This window comes from Grus americana, chromosome 1, assembly GCF_028858705.1.
Source record: "Grus americana isolate bGruAme1 chromosome 1, bGruAme1.mat, whole genome shotgun sequence".
Classification (NCBI taxonomy): domain Eukaryota; kingdom Metazoa; phylum Chordata; class Aves; order Gruiformes; family Gruidae; genus Grus; species Grus americana.
The window spans coordinates 95,120,016-95,141,280 of NC_072852.1; the positions used below are offsets into that span (position 1 = coordinate 95,120,016).

A 21,265-nucleotide genomic window follows, 5' to 3' on the forward strand; every position below is an offset into this window, starting at 1 on the left:
CTAGCAATACATGAAGCTGTTCAAGAGTTTGTTGTCAGCATGAGCTCACTGTAAGTTCGGGAAATCCAACAGAATTTTTTTCTCTGGGTACATGCCCTCTGCAGGCAGTTCCCAATTCATGGATAATGTTACACAATTGCTGGCTTGGTTATTTATTTAGTTGCAAAAGACAGGAAAACCAAATATTTTAAGATAAGAATCACTGCAGTGAGGTGCTGCATATTTTAATGGATGAAATGGAGGCGGATGACACACTTTCTACAAAGCTATATCTCTCTCCTGGAAATCCTAGGAAAGATCATGTCCTTATTAATTTCTTTTAAAATATGTGCACATATACACATGTAATCTCATAAATTAATACATCTGTTGACTTCAAGTTTATTGTTAACAGGGTCATAAGAGGTGTGTGACCTAGCAGAAAATCTGACAATAAATTTAATCTTAATCAACAGTAACTGGATTGGAAATATGGAAGTTATAGGTATAGGTCTTAGATAGATAGATAGATATTACTGTGTATATTGTGCCATCTATTACACAAAAAAAAAAAAAAAAAGCGCTAGTCATTGCTTCATTCCCCATAATCCAGTTCCAATCAGGGACAATTATTCCCAACAGAATACCGATTAGGCTGTTCCATTAACAAAACCAGGCATGCAGAGCTAAATGAAGGAAATTTCTGCAAGGCACTTCATTCTGCTGTGTAGACCTATACTGTTTGTTAGAAAGGAAAGAGGACATTTTAAAGGATTGATGCATTTTAGGGAGGGAATCATGACTTATGAGAGAAGTCTGTATGTTTTCTTACATTGGCCTAATTACTAAATTAATGATTTTTTTTTTTTTTAGTAGGGTCTACAGTTGATTGCATATCTGTACCATTTTGTACTTAAAAATCTTCACTGAATAGACAACTTTAATACTACTAGGACAAGATCCACTTTTGTCTAGATACAGAGATTCCATTCTTCTGGATCTAGTCACTCTCTCAGGAGATTGTATTCTAAAGCAACGTTCCTTAACCCATTGGAAAAATACACCTTTTAGTAACTAACAAATGCTCTTCAATCCCAGTTTCTAATCTTTACATTTCAGCTACCAAACCAATTTAAGGTTGTGATCAAAGTCCCTAAATTGACTGGGAAAGGTATTGTCTTTCCATGAGCCACTAGAACTGACAGGAGAGGAGGAAGCATTAAACTGTATTAGTCTTGGTCTAAATAAGCCACATGTCTTTTCAGATTTGGGAATCACTCCCTCCACATCCTGCTCAATAAAAGCCACAACCAACGGCTGCTCAGGGCAGCCTGTAAAGTTTCTGCTTTCTATAAAAGTCAGATAAGCCAAAGCATGAGAGGACCAAGAAGTTGGCAGGGGAATGTGAGTATTTTTGTATAAACCTAGTTGTTCTGATCATGGAAAAATGTGTGGAACCCACTGAAGACCTTTCACAAAGTGTACAGTGGCACTTGAATCACTAGATCATCTAGAACATGGAATAGACAATTTTTTAGTGTGAAATTTTAAAAATACATTGGTTTAATATGAAGACAGCATACTAGGCCAACTTCATCACACATCAGATGTACTAGGAGTACAAAGATAACATAAGATTTTTCAGTAATCAGGTCTAAGTGGTTTGTATCTTTGGAAAGTATCTTGAGAGACAATTTTTTATAGTCCCTCTACAATACCTTATTTTTTCTAACATCCACATAAAGTGTGTGCTGAGCTGAGTTCTCTGGCTACCAGAATAAAACCTAACCATTGTTCCTAAAACTAAGAATCATCCTACAATTCCTTCAGTTTGTGCCAGCAATCAGTCCCTGAAACTGGGGGGGGGGGGGGGGGCGGCAGTGCCAGCAATCACCACGGTCTCCTCTTCACCTCTGCCACAGAAGCCACTCTAAATAGAGCCAAATGCGCAACTGGTATTTCTTGCTTTAGCTCGTGCCCTGTACACACCTGGAAAGTACAGTCAGAGCTGCAGTTTAACGTGGTGTTTAATATTAATGAAATGGGAAAGATCATGTGCTCTTTGCTTCCAAACCCCAATAACAAGTCCACAAAGCATATAATCTAACCCTAAATCTCTTAACTAAAAGTAATACCTCCAATAAATGTACTGTTAATTGCCTTAAATAAATGTTTGTCACTACGTACACATTGCTGTTAGCTTGTTTTACCCCTGTCCTTTCAAAGATGACATTTTCTTAAAGTTGGAAATGCTAGTCTTTATAACTATATTATGTTGCACATTGCATTTTTAGTTACTGGACACTCAGAAGCCACAATTATAGATTCACTGTCACTAGGAAACTGATTGACAGCTTGTATTAGCATGAGTGAGTTAAAAATTTGAAGTTATTCTCCTTTAAAATAATTAAAAAGGAAAAGGATAGTATTTCCCTACACTTCTGCTTTTCCCTCTCCAGAAACACTAGAGAAAATGTGTTAATTTCATTCCAGGCTGTGTGCATTGTGTGGTTTCTCATCTTCTGTGTTCACTGCTACGAGACTTTGATTGCTTAATGGTAAGCTTTAATGAATATGCAAGTGGCTAGCACTCTGATGCACTGCAGAACTAAAGAAAGGTGTCTACAGTTTCCAGCCATTAGCTATTAAAGTTACAAAATACCAAAATCCCGTATGTTCTAGGTGACGTTCAGCTGTTTTCATATAGTTTCACAAAGCATTAGGTATTAAAGCTGCTATTAAATAGGAAGTGCAAATGATCTACACATGACATTACATTCAGTGCTTTTTCCTCTTTCTGAGGATCTCAGAGTACCTGAAAAATAGTAATTTTCACTGCTCTCGCAATACAGCTATGCGGGTATTACTTATGCCCAATTCACAGTATTCTATAGAAAATCCTATACACCATTCTTAGTGAACTGACTCAAAACTTACACATGGGATAAATCAGACACAGCTTAAGTGACAGTTATGAACTCAAACACTGGATTGGTGATATAATTACGGACAGATCCCAGGAGTATCAACTCACCAAAAGGAGAGTCAGCCTTTGCCACAGTGATCTAATGAAAGTCTCTAATATCTTAATTATTCTGTGTCTAACATCTTATTTATTCTTTTTTATTCTGTAGTTTTCACCCTGGAGCAGAACCCCAGAATTGCCTTAACTGACCACATCAAAAAGACAGCAATTGTTGCTTCTATACTTATGCATCCTTTCGTCCTCCTTGTTTTACACCAAGATCACTGGCATTACAACGATGAGGGTAACCCAGATTCATTTCAGGCTAGAAAAGATTAAAGAAAGCAACAGGAAAATCCCCAGAGATTGAACAGATTTCTTAAAAGGTCAAATCCTGATAAGTCAATGTTTTAATCATTTATCACACAGTTCTAACTAATCCAGTTCTACTATTTTGCTAGCCTGCCCATACTGACATAACCTCAAGTCAAAGGGACAACCAAATTCCCTTCTTCCTCCCTATCCCAGGCAACAGGATATAACATTCTTGATGTGGTTTAATCTCTTCCATACAACAGTTCATGGAATTCCATCTGTAACTTCTGACATAGAAGTTACAGGTTATTCTATGACATGTAGAACTGGAATAGGCCCCTGCCAGAAAAGGCATCATTTTGATATAAATGTTTCTAGCAAAGAGAATGAACCACACAGTTCTCAAAATTGTTTCATTGTTTAAAACATACACCTCTCCCTTGTATTCTACTTTACAGCTGCCACTTTAGGCAAATCATCTCATTTGAGCTGTGATATGGTCAATATAGTACAATCTCTTAGTACAATGAAAATCCTCAAAACAAATACCAGTAGTAAACTTTTCCAAACAACAAGAACTATTTGTTGTCCTTGAAGGGTGTCCTCATTCCACTTTCCTCTGAAATTCTTCAGGGCAACCTTAAACAAAGAAACCCTGAGCAACAACCCAATAAAACCAAAAATTAAGAAACCCAAAGCTTCATATTCTCCTCACTCTCTTCCCACAATTCATGACAACAGTAGCATGCAAAGCAAATATGCCTTACCAAGTTCTGTTACGTAGGTTTTTCCTTCCGAAGGTAAAGGAATGTACTGATTAGAGAAGAAGTTGCTTCCATAACCCAGGACAAAACCTTCTAGTTTGGTGTTTTGACTTGGTCTAAGATACCTCATGCAAATGGTGTCATCTGTTGCATTGATCTGAACTTTCAGACTCTGCCTTTTCACTGGGGAAAGAGTAAAAAAAGAGAAGATTAGAATGTATTATCCCATAATCATATATTCAGTAATGAAATATGACTATATAACAACATAGGGCTGTTTAATTTGCTAGTCACAAGCAACTGAACAATTCCTTAAAGGTGGAGACTCCTGGAAACTAAGTAAAAAGTAAACTAACAGTCATGTAAAATTGCAGTTTCCAGCAAGTCTGTTCTGTTGTGCCATCGTTAGTTTAGTACCATCATTAGCTGTAACATCTTCTACAATTACAGTAGTAGAAAAGTGCTTGAAGTAACTGGAAAAAATGCAAGGATTTTTTCCTTTAATTATGAGCTTTATAGTAGTATTAGCCATCTATAGGACCCATAGGTGAAAAACTTGTAAGTTTGATCTTGTTTGTTTGTTAGTAAAAAATATGAAGTTTTAACATTGAGGTAATCACACTGCAAAATTAGGGTAGAGAATAAATAGTAACTAGTTCCAAATAAATATGCTACAACTTTTTTCTTTTTTTTGTTTTTTGGTTTGTTTGTTTGGTAGGTTTTTTGCTATGTTGGGCTGCAAATGTGATTTTCTAGTTGGAATTACACCAGGATGCCTAACCAACATATATACTTTACTCAAAATTAACAAGAAACTATTGTTAAACATTTGTTTTTATGCTTTTCAGGGGAGCAGCACATAAAACAACAAATATCTTGTATATCCATCTATAAAAAATTAACTTCTAACAACACAGAATAACTTTGCAACAGAATAATCAACTTTTTAGGCTTTGTCTTCTCTTGGTGGGATGAGGGAGGATTGGCTTTTCCTCTCTTGATACTTACAATTTTAATATTACCTTGCTACTGTTAGCCTTATCATATTTTCAGAACTGTGAATGCCAGTATGTAAAAAAAAAAAAACCAACAAAAAACCCCTTACTTTTCTCCAAACTCACAACACTAGCACTAGAATAGTATATTTTGGGTTATTATTTCTCTTCTCATTCTTGAAATACAAAATTTATTCCCAACAGATTTTCAGGCATCTCTCCAATCATGAAGGCCGAAATTAACTTTTCACAAAAAACCACAAATTTGCACAAAATTATTTTACTTCAGGAGCTACATCCTGAAGAAAAACAATGAAAGATGTATGACTTGTCATTAAATAAGAGGGTAGAGCAATACTGAACTTCCTTGTCTTTCTTTCTTTCTCTCCCTAACTCCCCCCCATTGTTTTTTTTTTTCCTCTCTCTCTGAAGAATTGCAGACTGATATTCAAAGTTTCTTTAGACAAGTGCATATTGATTCTCTGGTATCGCCCCAGCCTAGCCTCCTCTTTTTTTGGAGAAATTCTAATGACTAGAGTTGTTGAGAGGCCGCAATCCCCAATCTGTGAAGATGATTTAGTAGTACTGTTGAGCACCTGCAGTGGTCTGCATACTGTATGCAAAGACCTAAGCCAAACACTTCATGCCTCTTCCCTTTACAGAAAGAAGCATAGAAGTTAAACTGATGGAAAACATGTGCCTCTGATGAGACCTTTCCTTTATCTAAAGACTGATCAAGTAAAAGCACTCAGTCAGGAAACCATCGCAATTTTCCGAAGGCAACTCTGCCAGGTTCCCGAAGACTGCAAGGCTTCTAGAAAACTCAACTCTCTGGTATTTTCGGCAGTACGCCACCATCACAGGGGAAGGGGTGGCAGTGGCTTCCTTATCTGGGAGGCATCCCAACTTCTTTTACTTTCAGTACATGAAATGCCACGGGTGTACACTTTTGAATATCGACAAGGCTCCAAATAGCAGAAACCAGGAAGAAAACCCAAGAGACTTCAAACCCCTCCAATATGCTTCATAAAGATGCTGAAGTAAAAAGGGTTCCATGCCAAAGTTTAGGATTATTACCTCTGATTGACCATGAACTAGATTTGTTAAAATTATGTAGTCTGCAAAACTCTAACCTAACTTCGGAGACCTGAGCAGAAATGAAAGCATGGTCTCCTGGTCTCCATTGAATATTCATGTCTAAGAAGAAAGCAAATCCCCCATGGCATCAGGGTTGGAACTAGATGATCTTTAAGGTCCCTTCCAACCCAAGCCACAGAATCACAGAACAGGAGGGGTTGGAAGGGATCTCCGGAGATCGTCTAGTCCAGCCCCCCTGCTAAAGCAGGACCACCTAGAGCAGGTTGCACAGGATCACGTCCAGGTGGGTTTTGAATATCTCCACAGAAGGAGACTCCACAGCCTCTCTGGGCAGCCTGTTCCAGGGCTCTGCCACCCTCACAATGAAGCAGTTTTTCCTCATGTTCAGATGGAACTTCCTATGTTCCAGCTTGTGCCCACTGCCCTTTGTGCTGTCGCTGGGCACCACTGAAAAGAGTCTGGCCCCATCCTCTTGACACCCGCCTTTTAGATATTTAGAAGCATTGGTAAGATGCCCCCACAGTCTTCTCTTCTCCAGGCTAAGCAGACCCAGCTCTCTCAGCCTCTCCTCATACGAAAGATGCTCCAGTCCCCTAATCATCTTTGTAGCCCTCCACTGAACTGTCTCCAGTAGTTCCCTTTCTTGAACCATTCTATGAGTCTTACAGTACTTGATTCAAATATGAGATATTTATTTATGTATTAAAATTCTTAATCAGACCCAAAACTAGATTTTAAAAAAATTAGTGAGGATATATTTTAATTTTAAATTTACAATTTTTTATTTTTTTTTTTTTTTTTTACACAAGTGTTTCTATATATCTCTTGGTTATTCTATTCTTCTATATATCTCTCAGTATATCTCTTTTACATTAATTTCAAGACCTAATTCTAATTCAAGATTGAATTCTACTGGGTTCAATTCCAATTAGACAGATATTGTGTTTTATTCATAAGTAGTCAATTATAGTGACAAGTGGTCTTGATTTTATGTAAGCCTAAAAACTGTCAGTAAAGTTTCTGAAAATAGAAAGTCTAAATGGGATCCCAAGACAGCAACAGCTTTGAGGTAGGACCCTTTAGATCTTTTCTTTAGAGCTAGCACATCAAAACCACCAAGAGAGCTTTTAAACTCAAAGCTGGATCTAGTAGAACATAAACAGAAATAACGTATTTTTTAAAAATAGAGAATAAGGCCGAAAAGATTAACTTAAAAATTTTAAAAATTAATCTTTGTCCTCCCCACACTGTCTTGACGAGGCAGGTCCTGTCCTTCTAGTTCACTTTTAAGTACAGGATCCTTTCAGCAATGGCCTGGATGGCAACAAATACCGCAGAATCCCTGCAGTGTTTAGGGAAAAAAAAAAAAAAAATCTTTCTTTTCCTCTCCTCGGAGATCTAGCTACAGAGTCTGCTCCATGCTGCTCTTAATGTAACTGTCTTCTACCCCTCTTGTAATCTCCTTGCTTACATTTTCCTTCTCTCCACACAGCAGAAGTTCCCCTAGCTGAGAGGGCTTGGTCAATCTCAGCAAGGGCATTCTTCTTCCCTTCCTCTTGAAGGTGCAGCCTTGCAACCACAGGGCAAGGCAGACAAATGAGCTTCTTCACTATTACTTAGCTGCACGTTTTTAAAGAAAAATAACTGTGCTAAAGCAACAGAAAAGATGCTACACTTCATATGACTAAACCACATTCCCTTCCATGGGCTGTGTACATTCCAGAATCACTGGAATTGAGGGATGAATTTTAACTAGTAAAACAATAACTATCAGAGGCTGACCACTTTCTGGACACTTCCAGAAATTCTGCAACACTGGTCAGAATTAACAATAAACAAAAAAGCCTCCCATGAAAACATAACAAAATGCAACTCATGTTAAAGCCTATGAGGAAGGCCCACATGGTAACTTGGGATCCTTGGAGTGGACAGGAGGTATATAGGGAGGGCACAGCAGTGCAGAGGGGCCTCTGCAGCCAGCCAGGGAGAGCTCAGTGCTATGTACTGTACAGACGCTGCCAGGGTAGTCCAGAGAGGGCCAGCCTGGTGCAGTACAGATACAAAAGACTTCATATCTATTAGCTTGGTAAATGGAGACTGCTCTCAGGAGCACATTAGGAGCAAAATAGATTTCACTTGTGTTGATCTCACAGTATTTTGAACAACTAACAGGGAAACCAGGCATTCCCATTCTGAGTAATATCTCTACCTTGGCCACCACTCAGATAAACAGTCATTAAACATGATCAAATGGACGAGGCAAGTCACAGTAACTTGACTGCTATGATACCGTGATAAGAATGTACTTGATTTTGAGAAAATAACTTTGTCATATTATGATTTCAGAATGCCTTTTTTCCTCCATCTCCTTGATGAAAGAACTGAATGATAAAGCAGACGCCCTCTAATTCCAACACAAAGAAATTCTGAAAACACCTTACAAACAGAAAAGAACACCTGCAAGGCAAGGTTGAATTTTCCTAACTCATAGTCACTTGTATCAGCTTTTGGCATGTGCTACTGAAACTCTGGTCTTAAGTACTTGCATTTTTAGAGTAATTCTTTTACATTGAGGCCATCTCCAAATGAAAGATTCTGGGACCCATAGCTACCTCTGTAAATCAATCTTTCTCTCCTGGCTTGCCAACAGAAATTCCACGCTGATCTGCATGTATTCTCTTCAACAAAAGTCAACTGATGGCCAAACCAGCAGGACAAACCGCGCACAGCATATCTGAACTAAAACCACTATGTTAAGTGCATCAGACCACTTGCAGTGTTAGAATCACTCTAGGGAAAGGACTCTTCGCCCATAAGGGGAAAGACTTTTCAAGACAGCTTAATGATCAGCTGCATCACAGGGGAACCAGCCACCAGTAACTCTTCAGAAAGAAGAAAATAGCTGCAAATGGTCTGAAGAATTCAGCTGGGAGCACCATAGTTTGGCTAGTTGGAAAAAATAAGTGGTCACGTACAAGCAATGGGAGCCAAGAGCAAATAAACTTTAAAACTTTAGAAAAATTTAACTCTAAATTACCTAACTGAAATTCCCATCTTTAAAATGTGAAAGCAGCTATGGAAAATAATATACAAAGTATTTAGCTGGACACTTGTTCAAGCTTTGAATCCACCAGGAATTATGTAAACTATCTTCTTTTTATTATCACTTTAATTAATCATGGAGTAATAGAGGAAGAGAGAAGAGAATTAATAAGCACTGCTAACATCTCTTATTCATACCAGCTAGTTCTAACTGATGGTTCATATTTAGCTACAAGATAAACAGAGGAGTCCAATTTCCAGCTTCTACTTTCACAGCAATAGCTCAGTCAAAGCCCTTTGGTTTAGGTCTAACAGCCCCCTAAGAAATCACCACTCCAAAGCAGTCTGAAAAGGCAAACCAGTAAGTACTAAGAATAGATTTATAGAATTCCTTTGCTATTTAATAACTGGAGAGAAGTAAGTAGATAAACAGAAATGGTTCACTGGGCTAGTTGCATTAAAGCAGTATTTGTTCAGCAATTCAGTGTTGAAGACAGCGGGATTTCCAACCTATAAAAGCAAATAAAACCACCTAAGACTTCACTTCCTGAAAGAACAAACAAAAGAATTTTGTTTCAGTAACAGAGAATTTAAAGCCTTTTAAATTCTGTGTCCCACGCCCTACTATATCATTGCAATATTGTTGGTAACAATAGATGTGGAGTTAGTTAAAACTAACTGCCAGCTGGTTTGATTTTCCTCTGTTTCAAGGAACGTGAGAGAATTTGGGTGATGAGGTGACTGGAATTTGAATTAACTGGCTCTTTTCTGTTTCTACCCAAACCTTAAAATATATCTTGGCCCTGTCAAATAAAGTATCTTCAGCTGAAGAGCACTCTTATTTCTCTCTCCAACTTACAAAGATATGCCAACAGCTGGCTGATAATTTATTAACTAATAATTAACATATTCAGAAGCAACCTTGAGATGCTGGTACAGCAACAAACTTCAAGAATGAAGCACAAATGAAATAAACATTTTTTGTTTGAAGTAAATTCATCGCGGCAACCTACATTTTTTGACCCATTTGCCTGCTTCACTTCACTAAGGCTCAGCAAAAGCAATACTGGGACAAGATGTTACTTTCACTTATTCTACTGGTGCGCTTGAAGTGTGTATGGTCTCTCGTGATCATATACAGTCCTATTTTTTGGTTTTATCCATAGAGTGAAAAGCCTTGAACTCTGCCCTACAAAACTAGAGGGTGAATACAGCTGTACTGTATTACAGCAAATTTGGCTTCGTCATCAGAATTCCTTTTGCCTTACATTGAAACTGTTTGTTTTTCACTATTTCAAAGATTTTAGAGGGCATGAAGGCAAGACTTAGCATTGCCTCCCAGACTGCTAGACAAATGAAGCGTGCCTTAAGAAAATATATTAGCACCATATATTTGTGAGCACCACCTCACTTATAACATTCAAATCATTCACGGCAGTGCTTTTATTTTCCAAATCTGGTGCTATGGTACCCACCAGCCAAGATTTCAATGATAATCTAACACTGTGCAACTTTTAGTTTTGCTATTTTATATTTTTGTATTTACTTTGGCTCCCAAACATGGAGACACATTAGTTGTTTGGCTCAACCCCAAATATAGCTTAAAATGGGAAACATTTAAAAATAGTTCTGTTTCTATGCGGTAGGATAAACAAGATACACTTGTAAGACAGCCACAACCATATAATCATGGAATAATTTAGGGTGGAAGGGACTTCTGTAGATCATCTAGTCCAACGTTATCCCGCGTCTGGATAACGCTCTCAGTCATATGCTCTGATTCGGCTGGTCCTGTGTGGAGCCAGGAGTTGGACTTACTGATCCTTATGGGTCCCCTCCAATTCAGGATATCCTATGATCCCCCTGCTCAAAGCAGACCTAATCAGATGAAGTTGCTCAGGGCCATGTCCAGTTGAGTCTTGAACATCTCTAAGGACATAGATTTCATAACTTCTCTGGGTAACCTGCTCCAGTATTTATCATCCTTGTGGGTTTTTTCGTTTGGTTGTTTTTAAAAAAAAAAAAAAGTCCTAATATCTGACTGGAATTTCCCACTTGTGCCCAGTGCCTCTTGTCATATTGCTGTGCACTTCTGTAGAAAATCTGTCTGTCTTCTTTGTATCCTCCAGTCAGGTAGCTGTGGACAATGTTAGATCACCTTTCTCATCACAGATTACGTAAAACACCAACATTCCTAGCTACAAAATCCACATTAATAAATACTCTGAACAACGAAAACAGATGGCATATAGACCATACACTTTAAAAGGGCAACAAAGAATACCTTATTAAGAGAGGGTAAGCTACCAACATTGCATATAGTTTTGTCATTTGCAACTTAAGTTTCCCAATTAAATGCTTTTTTTCCAAAATATTAGTATGCCTACACCCTGTACACAAGTCTAACATTACTTCAGAAAAATAGGCTGACAGCATGCAACAGTTAACTTCGTGAAACACATTACATGCACATGCAACTACAAAAGTAGCCTAACTCATAGCTCTCAACTTACAGGATCTCTCTGCTCAGGCAGCTTCCAAAAGAGATGAACAAAAGCAATGTTATTCTTACCTACGGACCAACATTTATTACACTGAGATCCACTGGCACATTTTAGGGATGAGCAATCAGAAAAGTTTCAGCAGTACAACTCCTGTTCCAGTCCTAACACTCTCCCTAATCTGAGTTTCTCTGCCCCCAGGTTATTGATTCTGTTCATTTCAAAGCCAGTCTGTTGGTTCAAGGAAGCAACTGAGGAGCAGAAGCAATCATCCAATTTTGAAATGCTGCTTTTTTCACTTACAAGGACACTGTTTAATACAGAAATGGTAGGGTTTTCTTATTCTATGATGCTTGATATATAGGATGAATACAGCTTGTTATTTTAAGCCTTATTATCAAGGCTCATTACTTCATTGATAACCAGAAACTGGTAATTGATTCTACCTTATTAAGTTTTGAAGTTAGCACCTCTTTCTGACTCCCACCGTAACTGAGAGGGTATATGTTATAGCATGGTAAGCACAACCTGTCCTATGACTTGCAGTAATTTAAAACAGAAGAAAAGACATCACAAAGAAAAATCCAGACAATATACATTCATCTAACTTCCGATGTCTAGTAAGAGAGTTGGATGCCTCTGAGGAGGATCTACATTTTAAAGAGGAAGCCACCTTATGTCAGCCAACAGGAAATACAGAATTTTGATTAAGTCTCTCTGGGAAATAAACTAGAACAAGTTGTGGCAAGCTAACTTCAAGGAAAAAAAAAAATTAAAAATTCTTATTTTCATGTAACTCTCCATACTGTATTTTCTACCTTCTCTTGATTCCAAAAGAAATTTTTCCAGACAGTACAGCTACAACACAAACACTTGGTCCACTTACCCACTTTCAGAAACTGCATTTAATGGCCTCAGTTGTCAGGTGGACATTCTGCCATCAGTTGTCTCGTGATATAAAAACAATCTGTTGGAATTCCAACTTTGCTACTTGCCCAACTCAGAAGAAAGATGCTTTCAAGAGATTTTTAAATAAATTCTTTCTTGTCTATGCCTTTACAATACTTTTATTTGAACGATAGCAACTATTTTTAGTTTTATCAACATTCTTAACAGGCTGCACACAGCAATAAAATAGCATAAATTATAATTCTTTTCTGTACTTCTTTCATTTCATGGGGCGATTTTGGAAATTTCATTTATAATAGAAACTCACCACAAAAGGAGCACAAATATTTGAAATATTCAGTAGGAAAACTCCCTTAATACTGGTGTTTGGCTGAAGGCAGTAACCCACTAAGACCTCCATAGCAAGAGATGTAATGTGAGGGCCAGGGTCAGCCCCATCCCTTCCAGTGCCCTTTCTCAGAGCACACTTCCAGGATTACTGAGACATCTTCCTTCAGCTGCAATGCATATTTAGTTTTACTAATGCTAATCTGAAATATGCTGGTTTTAATGGATATAGACTATATAGATATTTCTCACAGAAACATGCTAAAGCATTTATATTACAAAAGTATACAGTTTTTAAAACTTCATTTGCAATTCCTCTCTAATGATCACTACAGTTCAGAACTGAGTTAAGAAGCTGTAGCTCACTATTACTTTAGGACCAGTAAGGACAATGCAGAGGTAGATGTAGTTATCAGCAATTCCAACTTCTATTTATCTACATAAAGCAATGTACAAAAAGGAATTTATTACTCGTATGCTGCCATCTCTCTCACCTGTTTTCAGGTCATTCAAGCAATTCTTTGAAGTTTGACTTCCATCTTTTTCACTATCTGCCTCACAAGGCTCCTTATACATGTTGGTTTAAAATTATTTTTTTAGTGGACCAAGTACAGTAACTATCCTTATTTTTAGGGTACAAAGCTGAAGAGAGCCTGGATGTAAACTCAGGGTCCCACTTCAGTGGTCCAACACCCATTTCCAGCTTTCATTCTGCAGCCCATTTCCCATTATTTGTTAAATGGCAAACAAAATTGAAAACAAGCAAGAAAACTCTTGTTTAAGAATAACCAAGTTTGCAGCTGTGATGGAAAAGGGAACAGGAGTTAAACTTCTGAAAACGTCTTTGGACAGAGCTCGAACAACCTGTCTCTGGCTTCTGTCATAAGACATTGTTTAATTTTTCTTTTAAATCTTAGAAAAGTCCACTCCTTTCTTTGCCGAGTCAGTAAAGTTAGTGGTGTTTAAAGGTCAAATACATGTGGTAAAAATTCAATTTAAGTTCAACATTGAACAATTCAACATTTTTGAAGGTTAGGGACAGAACAAAGCCTATCTATTATTTTCAATGTGTTACTCCCCCCTGAAACTCCTTCAAGTTGAACCAAAGATACTACTTTTCAAATCAACAGCACACAAAATACAAAACTTAAAAGGACATTATTTGTCCATGAAAAAACTCCTTGTTAATAAAACAACCTCAAATCCTTATTTCAATTTAGATTATGGTTCACTTGTTTGCACTAGGATAAAGCTTGATTTGGATCTGATATAATTACAATCTCCAGGGCATTGCTCCCCTGGCTTTACTCTCAGAGCTAGTTTGTTGTTTTTTCCAGACTGGCCAGGCATGTCTTTTCCTGAGCTGATGCAACTCCACCTGGACAGAGCTGATGAGACAGTGACTGCGTCTTGCCCAGAAGAGCTGGTCTTTCCAATCCTGGCTCCTTCTCCTGTCCAAGGAAATAGGTCCAAGGCAACTCCACCCAGGCTGGGCTATGAAGAAAACTGTATCTTAGCCAAAGAACCTGACAGATTCTGCATAAAGATATTCAATAAAGGCATGTAGAAGACTGTGGGGAACAAGAAAAGCCTCCCAAGTTTTCCAGGTCTAACTCCCTTTCAAGCCTTCAAAGAACACCAGCTAATGCAAAAACCAAAAGACAAATGTGGTCTTCGGACATGGCCATGTATAAGGTAGTCATATTTTATACCTGATCAGCTGAATAAAAATATGGACTTTCTTTAGTAACAACTCCTCAGTAGGGAAAGCTCAACAAGATACTAAGAACTTAAGCAGGTGAGGAATTCAGAGGCTGTTGCTCTGGCTGTGCCTACAAATTATAAATAGATGGAAGTGATCCATATTAAAGACTGTGGACCTTAATGCAACAAGTTTCTTAAGAATACGTTCATTGGCAGGCAGTGCTTAGCACTACCACTGCCGTTACCTATTCAATAGCAGGCAGTGGGTAGCATCACCACTCCCTTAATCCACTTCTCATCTAGAAATATCAATGCATTTTTGCAAAATCAAAAGTCAAAGGCATAATGAAAAACAGTATCTGCAAGGAACTATAACTGCCCTTGCTTCTGAGAGAAGATACCATTCTTTATCTGTGCATTCAGTAATTAATGTTAACATCATAGTTTGTAATCTGCTACATGGATTGATGTCTACCCAGATTGCAGTGAGGCTCTCCCATTGCAGCAGTCATTCTGAAGTCTGTTCCTTATATGTGATCACTATGTATTACATCAGAATATATAATTTTGTTCATTTCAGTACATACCTTTTGGATTGATTTGCTGTGTGACTATTCATTTGGGGATCTTTTGAAATACTTTGGGAGGAGTCAGATTTAAAAGAAGAATATGAAATAACTGATGGTAAGAAAGTATCATTTCTACTGTGTTAGAAAAAGGCAGCTTTGAATTCATGTTAAAAAAAAAAAGAGCCAAGCAGTTTTAAATTGATATTTGCATGTTTTTCTATATCTGTAAAACAAAATAGGTAGTCCTATACTAAAATTTTCCTTCTGTGGTAAGCATTATCTTACTTGCCATGCTCCAAGCAGCTGAAAGAGCAAGTCTTTATCTCAGTATTCTGTAACATTGGCTTAGATGTTTTCATAGCCAATTTTGTTTTACCTCCTTCTCTGATTCAGCACATAGTTATTTTTTAAGGAAAAAAAGTGCTTAAAGACAGTAGTATTTAGACAGCTAGCTGGGTTTGCAAACTATACTAACAGCAGAGTAAATTTGACACCAGCATGTATTTCCAACTCTTAAGTTGTAAATTAATGTAGAAGTCTCAGAATCACTAAAGTATCTAAGTGTGTTTCAAGATTGTTGCCTTCTCTATTGTAAATCTGAAGACTGGGCACCCAGTCCTTTTATGCAGTAGTCCTCACTTCTAAAAAAGATCTCTTATCACTAATAAGCCAGTGCAGGTGAAGCTTTTGTTTTGCACAGAGCACTATAAAGCAGACCAACTTGATAAAATCCAGGATAAAAAGCAGTCCATGACTAGAGGTACAAAGTATGTCACCCAGGAAAAAAGCCTGAATAAATAGGAGTCATCCAGCTTAGAGGAAAAGTACATAGACAGATATGAAGACAGTATCCAAATATAAAAAACAAACAAACAAAACCCGGAGGGAAAGCAGTATGAGTAAGTTCTGCTCCGTATCTGTGGAGAGCAGAACTGACATAAACTGTACCAAGGAAGATAGTTGGAAAACTGATAAAGGCAGTGAAGATCTGGAACAAACTGCCTCAGGAATAAGCACAAGGAGGTCAAAACAATTTCAGGAAGTCCATTTCAGACCTGTGTTTCTTTGTAAAAATGAGTATTTTTCCACTTCAAGGCTACAGGATTTTCTTCTGCACCTCTAAGTATGCACCATAAAGCCTCAAGAAGGGCTGCCTTCCCCAACACTATGCTTGAATTCCGATATCCTACTTCCTATCTCTAACATGTAGATACTGAAAATTCAGTAAAGCACAATCTCTTCAGTATATAGATAAGCATAAGAGAACTGCCAGGGAGAGGCAAGATTAATTTGCTATGTGAGAACAGAATAATATCCCACTGCAACTGCTTGAGTAAGGGCGAGAAAGAGCATCCAGAAACCTGCAAGCTGTTCAGCCTAACCACAGTCACCGGGAAGTCACACCTATGCACATGACAAACAATAATGTGATTCGGACAGCCAGCACAAATTTACCAAGGCCAGACTGTGTCTGACCAACCCTGCTGCCTTCTGTAATGCTATTACTGGCTTTGCATACAAGGGGAAAGGGGTGAAAGCCATTTACTTTGACTTCAGACACCATCTCCACAGGTATCCTTCCAGCCAAATGCAAGAAATGCAGACTGGATGTGTAGATTACAAGGTAGATGGAAAACTGGGCTCGAAAAATAGCAGTCAGTGTTTAAAAGTCCAAAGTCCCCATTGATAGTTGTCCTGGGTTTGGCTAGGATAGAGTTAATTTTCACCAGAAGCTGGGATGGGACACAGCCAGGACAGCTGACCCAAACTAGCCAAAGGGAGTATTCCATACCATGTGACATCATGCTCAGTATAAAAGGGGGCTAGTGGTGGTGGTGGGGGGGGGGGGGGGGGCGGTGCGGCTCCAGGGCATGTGGCTCAGGATGGTCGGGCTTTGGGAGGGGTCCGAGCATGTGGTCTGAGTTGTACTAAGTTGTATGGTCCTTGGGTGAGAAACTGCATTGTGTATCACCAGTTTTGTGTATTCTGTTAAGTACTGTTGTCGTTATTTCCCTCTCCCTTTGCTGTCCCAGTAAACTGTCCTTATCTCAACCCAGGAGGTTTTGCCTTTGTCTTCCCATTCTCCTCCCCATCCCACCAGGGGAAGGGGGAGGGTGAGCGAGCAGCCGCGTGGTGCTCAGCTGCCAGCTGGGGCTAAACCACGACAATAGTCTTTCTGATCCACAGTAACTCCTAAACTCATTTCAGTGAGGGAGAATGTTTTGTGATTTGTGTACACTTGGGAGAGACCTTGGGTTGGGCAAATAAAAGAAGATGAGTTGTACATAATGATCTGCTTTCAAACTGAAGGGAGGCAAACTAGATTGAGACACACATTCAGAAATAAGTACCCATCAAGCTACCTTCCTAAAGCATCTTTCCAGATGGCAGTGCAGTTAGTGAGACAGACACTGCTGCAATCCTGATGCATCAGTGAGTTTGAATGGTTTGTTCCTCTGTCAAGATTTAAGTAAACACACCCATGCCCATTTTGGGAGAATGACAGTCCAGGCTGTGGTTTAGTTCACAGGTTCTCAAAAGATCAAATAAAAGGTATCTAAAATAAGACATCCTTGAACAGAAACCAGTATTTTATCAGAAGGTAATGTAATAATCTATTTCTAGCAGAAACACCTAGAAACAGAGAAGTACAATCTGGCCATCATACTGAGATTGCATATGTAGGGATCATGCCCATGACAGTACATTTAACAATTCTTAAATGTATGCAAGCTTGTAAGAATGTACTTAGTACCTTACTACTGTCTAACAGGATTTAATTTCTGTTTATAAATCCCCCATTATGCTGTGTAAAGTTGAAACAGGCCTCTTTCTTTAAAATTATATGCATCAAAAGATGAAAATAGAATAGGATCATCCCTTCTCTGAAGTCACAATGGCTTTTCACTTCCAACATTGCAACCATCATATGATCATGCAAAGTATCTGAGTTCTCTGCTCAAAATCTTCTAACATCGAAGACATACAGGACTTCAAATAATGCAAGGACTAATAGCTTTGGATGTGCACTTGGCAACAGTGCTTGCAATATTCTGTTTTTTGACTTTGGAATAAGTTCCCCGCTTTTCAGAGGCAGACAGCTGATAAAGCAATTAAATATCTGAAGCATACATAAGAATTCTTAGGTGGTGTTGTACATCGCATGCTAAACTCAAAGAAAAAGCAAACTTCATCAGTTAATAAAACCAGTAATCAAATATGAAATGCTGTTGTGCTTTGAGAACTGCAATTTGGTCTTGTCAAGGCCTTCAAGTCTATCAGCAAAGCTCTTAACCGGTTATTCCCTTTCAATTTATAAAGTTACAGGCACAAACCAAAAAAAATTTTAAAAATTGCTCAGTGTTTCCAACAGAGCAGTCAAAATAAAGTGGTTTCATTTATGCTCTTGGTCTCCAACCTGAACATTCTCACACATGTCTATGAGACTTGTTGGATACAGACAAGTCCTCTAAGGGTTGATTCCAACTGCATATAGTTTTTCCAGCTGGAAAATTTATCTCATCTTGCACCACTAGATGAGATGGATCTCAAGACTGATGACCTGGCTTCATATTTAAAAAAAAAAAAAAAAAGAACAGATTGAGAAAAATCACAGATGTCCCTGTTTATCATCTTCTATATTGTTCCACATTCTGAGTTTGCAGAGATCTAAGGAAAGCTTCTACAGTTCAAGCAAATGTCTGAAGAAAGAAGCAACAGACTTCCAGTAAATCTTTAAATCAAGAAGGTGAAAATAGAAATCACTAATAAGAGAAATACTTTATGATTTTAGGAAGTAATATCGAATTCCAAAATTTGGCAGAAATTTTTTTCAGCACTATAAACACCTTGTGAAGCAGAGGCATTGTTAACTCATCTTAAGAAAACTAAAGTATGAAGTAAATTGTTCTAAATCAATGTATTAGAGAAAAAAAAGGAAACAGAGTAAGTATACAACATGTAAAATAAAAGCTATGTGTATGATTAAGGGAGTACTAAGATAAGTCACAAATACTTATTTTTGCTACTGTAAAGTGTTTCATCTGTTCTCTCACCTATATTCCTTCCTACCCAGAATGTGGCAGACAATACAGAGTCCACGTTCTCTATTTCCAAATTCTATATCCATTACATCAGCTGCTCTATTTTCACCACACTGCCTTTCATCTACAGAGACGAACGAAAGCAGTGAGGAATAACTCATTTTTCTATGTCCATATTTAGGTTTGGGGTTTTTTCCCTCCATCCAATGTTTTATTGAAAGAAAAAGAAAATGTCAATAAAGAAAACACTGTCAGGTACACAAAAGGAAGGATAGGGGCATGTACACCTATGCACAGACCCATCAGCTAGGCAATCTGTGTATGACTGATATTGCACTTTTACTTGTACTTCACTCAGGCATGTATCCAATTGTTCATGGAAAATTTATGGCATGTAGAAAGTTATGTGTCCCTCATCACTGATCTTGTAACCCAGTGTGCAGTAGATTACATTAATTCCCAAGGAATGTTCTCTGACTTAAGAGTATATAAAGTACATAAATATTACTTCATGACTTCACAGAATTTTAAAATGAGATGGTCTTTCCCGTGCCAGTTTTGTTTGACAACTGTTTTAACTGACAAATGTTTTAACACTACAAAAGCAAATTAAGGGGGGGGGATGAGGGGGAATCTAAAAAAGCCAGGTCATGGAAAAAAAAATATTCAAAATACCTGAGATTTCTACACTGAAATAGGGCATAATTAGGATTATCCATTTCCTTTGTGGAACATCTGTAATTTTTCCTCAGCCTTAATATTATGAACAACTTTACATTCCCTTCACATAAATATACTAATAGCATATGATGTCCAGTGGTAATTCTGTAACTATTTTTGAGTTGAAAGAGAACACAATAAACATCTGTTACATTATTGAGAAACGTTGCTTTCTAAGAATTCATTACTGCATATTAACAACATACAAATGCTTTTAATCAACTGTAATTTGACCATCTTAACTGAAACTGAGACAGTATGGGGGATTGATACAAGCCTGGAAGATTGAAACAAATAATTTTTGATGCAATGCATTTACCAAAAATTAACTCAATCTCACAACAATTTGTCTGCGCATGCCTCTGTGTGCTAGAAAGTCTGTGAGAAATCACCCTCATGACTTGCTTACTTGCGTGCAGGTTTAGTCTAAATGTTCCATTAGAGAAAAAAAAAAAAATCACAAAATCTGTCCAAAATTGAAAACAAGTTCTTAAGCTCAAAAGCTTTCCATAATTAGTGTTTCAATCCTTTAAACAAATCTTATTTATGATGTATATACAAAAACTTGATAAACAGACAACATAAATTAACTCCTATACCACCACCAATTAAGTCACAGCAGATTTATTGTCTAGTGAAGAACACTGAATAATCAACATGAGCAGGAAGACATTTCTTTTAGAATTGCCAGATTTTGCCTTCCTCATAACTAAAACAAAAAGAAATACTGAAGAGATGGAAGTATTTATGCTTATGATTTTGTCACAGCATAGCTAGAGGCTGGTTCTCATCAGTATGGGAGCAAATAACAGACTACCAGTGCAGAGCAATTTCATAGTCGTGTTCACAGCAGTAAATAGCTGTTAATAAGCATTAGGACAAAGGAGGGAGACCTGCTGATTCCAGCTAAACGTGCAACCCCCTCACTTCTACATGAGACAGCTCTCCATCAAACTAAGAGAATTCATGGTACTCAAACCTGACTGCAGCCATTTCCCTAAGTGTGTAACAAGCTATGCTTCAGCGTACACTGTGCTATAAATAAAAACCGTGCCCTACCATTTAATCCAACCACTTCAATGTTTGTGTGAGCCAGAGATAATGGAAGCCTCCAAAATTTCCAGCTCAGACAATAGAGTTTTCTTCCTATTATTTGTATCCCAAAGCTCAATTTCTTACCAACTTTCAGACTACTGCGCCCATTCCTTTATTTTCAGCATATGCTTATGCATGTTGTACAGATACACTGAGAATTAAAAAGAAAAGTGATAAGGTCTGAAAGTCTTGCATTTTTCTCACTGTGCATTTTTCTTGTTCATGTATAGGCTTGAACC

At 37.8% G+C, this 21,265-nt stretch overlaps 1 protein-coding gene across 6 annotated transcripts in view; it reads right to left on the reverse strand.

The window, feature by feature from the left end:
* Window positions 1-21,265, reverse strand: part of ABI3BP (ABI family member 3 binding protein) — a 165,093-nt gene that overhangs the window by 136,191 nt on the left and 7,637 nt on the right. For all 6 annotated transcript variants that reach the window (XM_054813851.1, XM_054813854.1, XM_054813856.1 and 3 more), the window contains exon 2: window positions 4,027-4,206. In XM_054813851.1, the coding sequence (XP_054669826.1) occupies window positions 4,027-4,206 (180 nt within the window). The remainder of the gene's footprint in view (window positions 1-4,026; window positions 4,207-21,265) is intronic.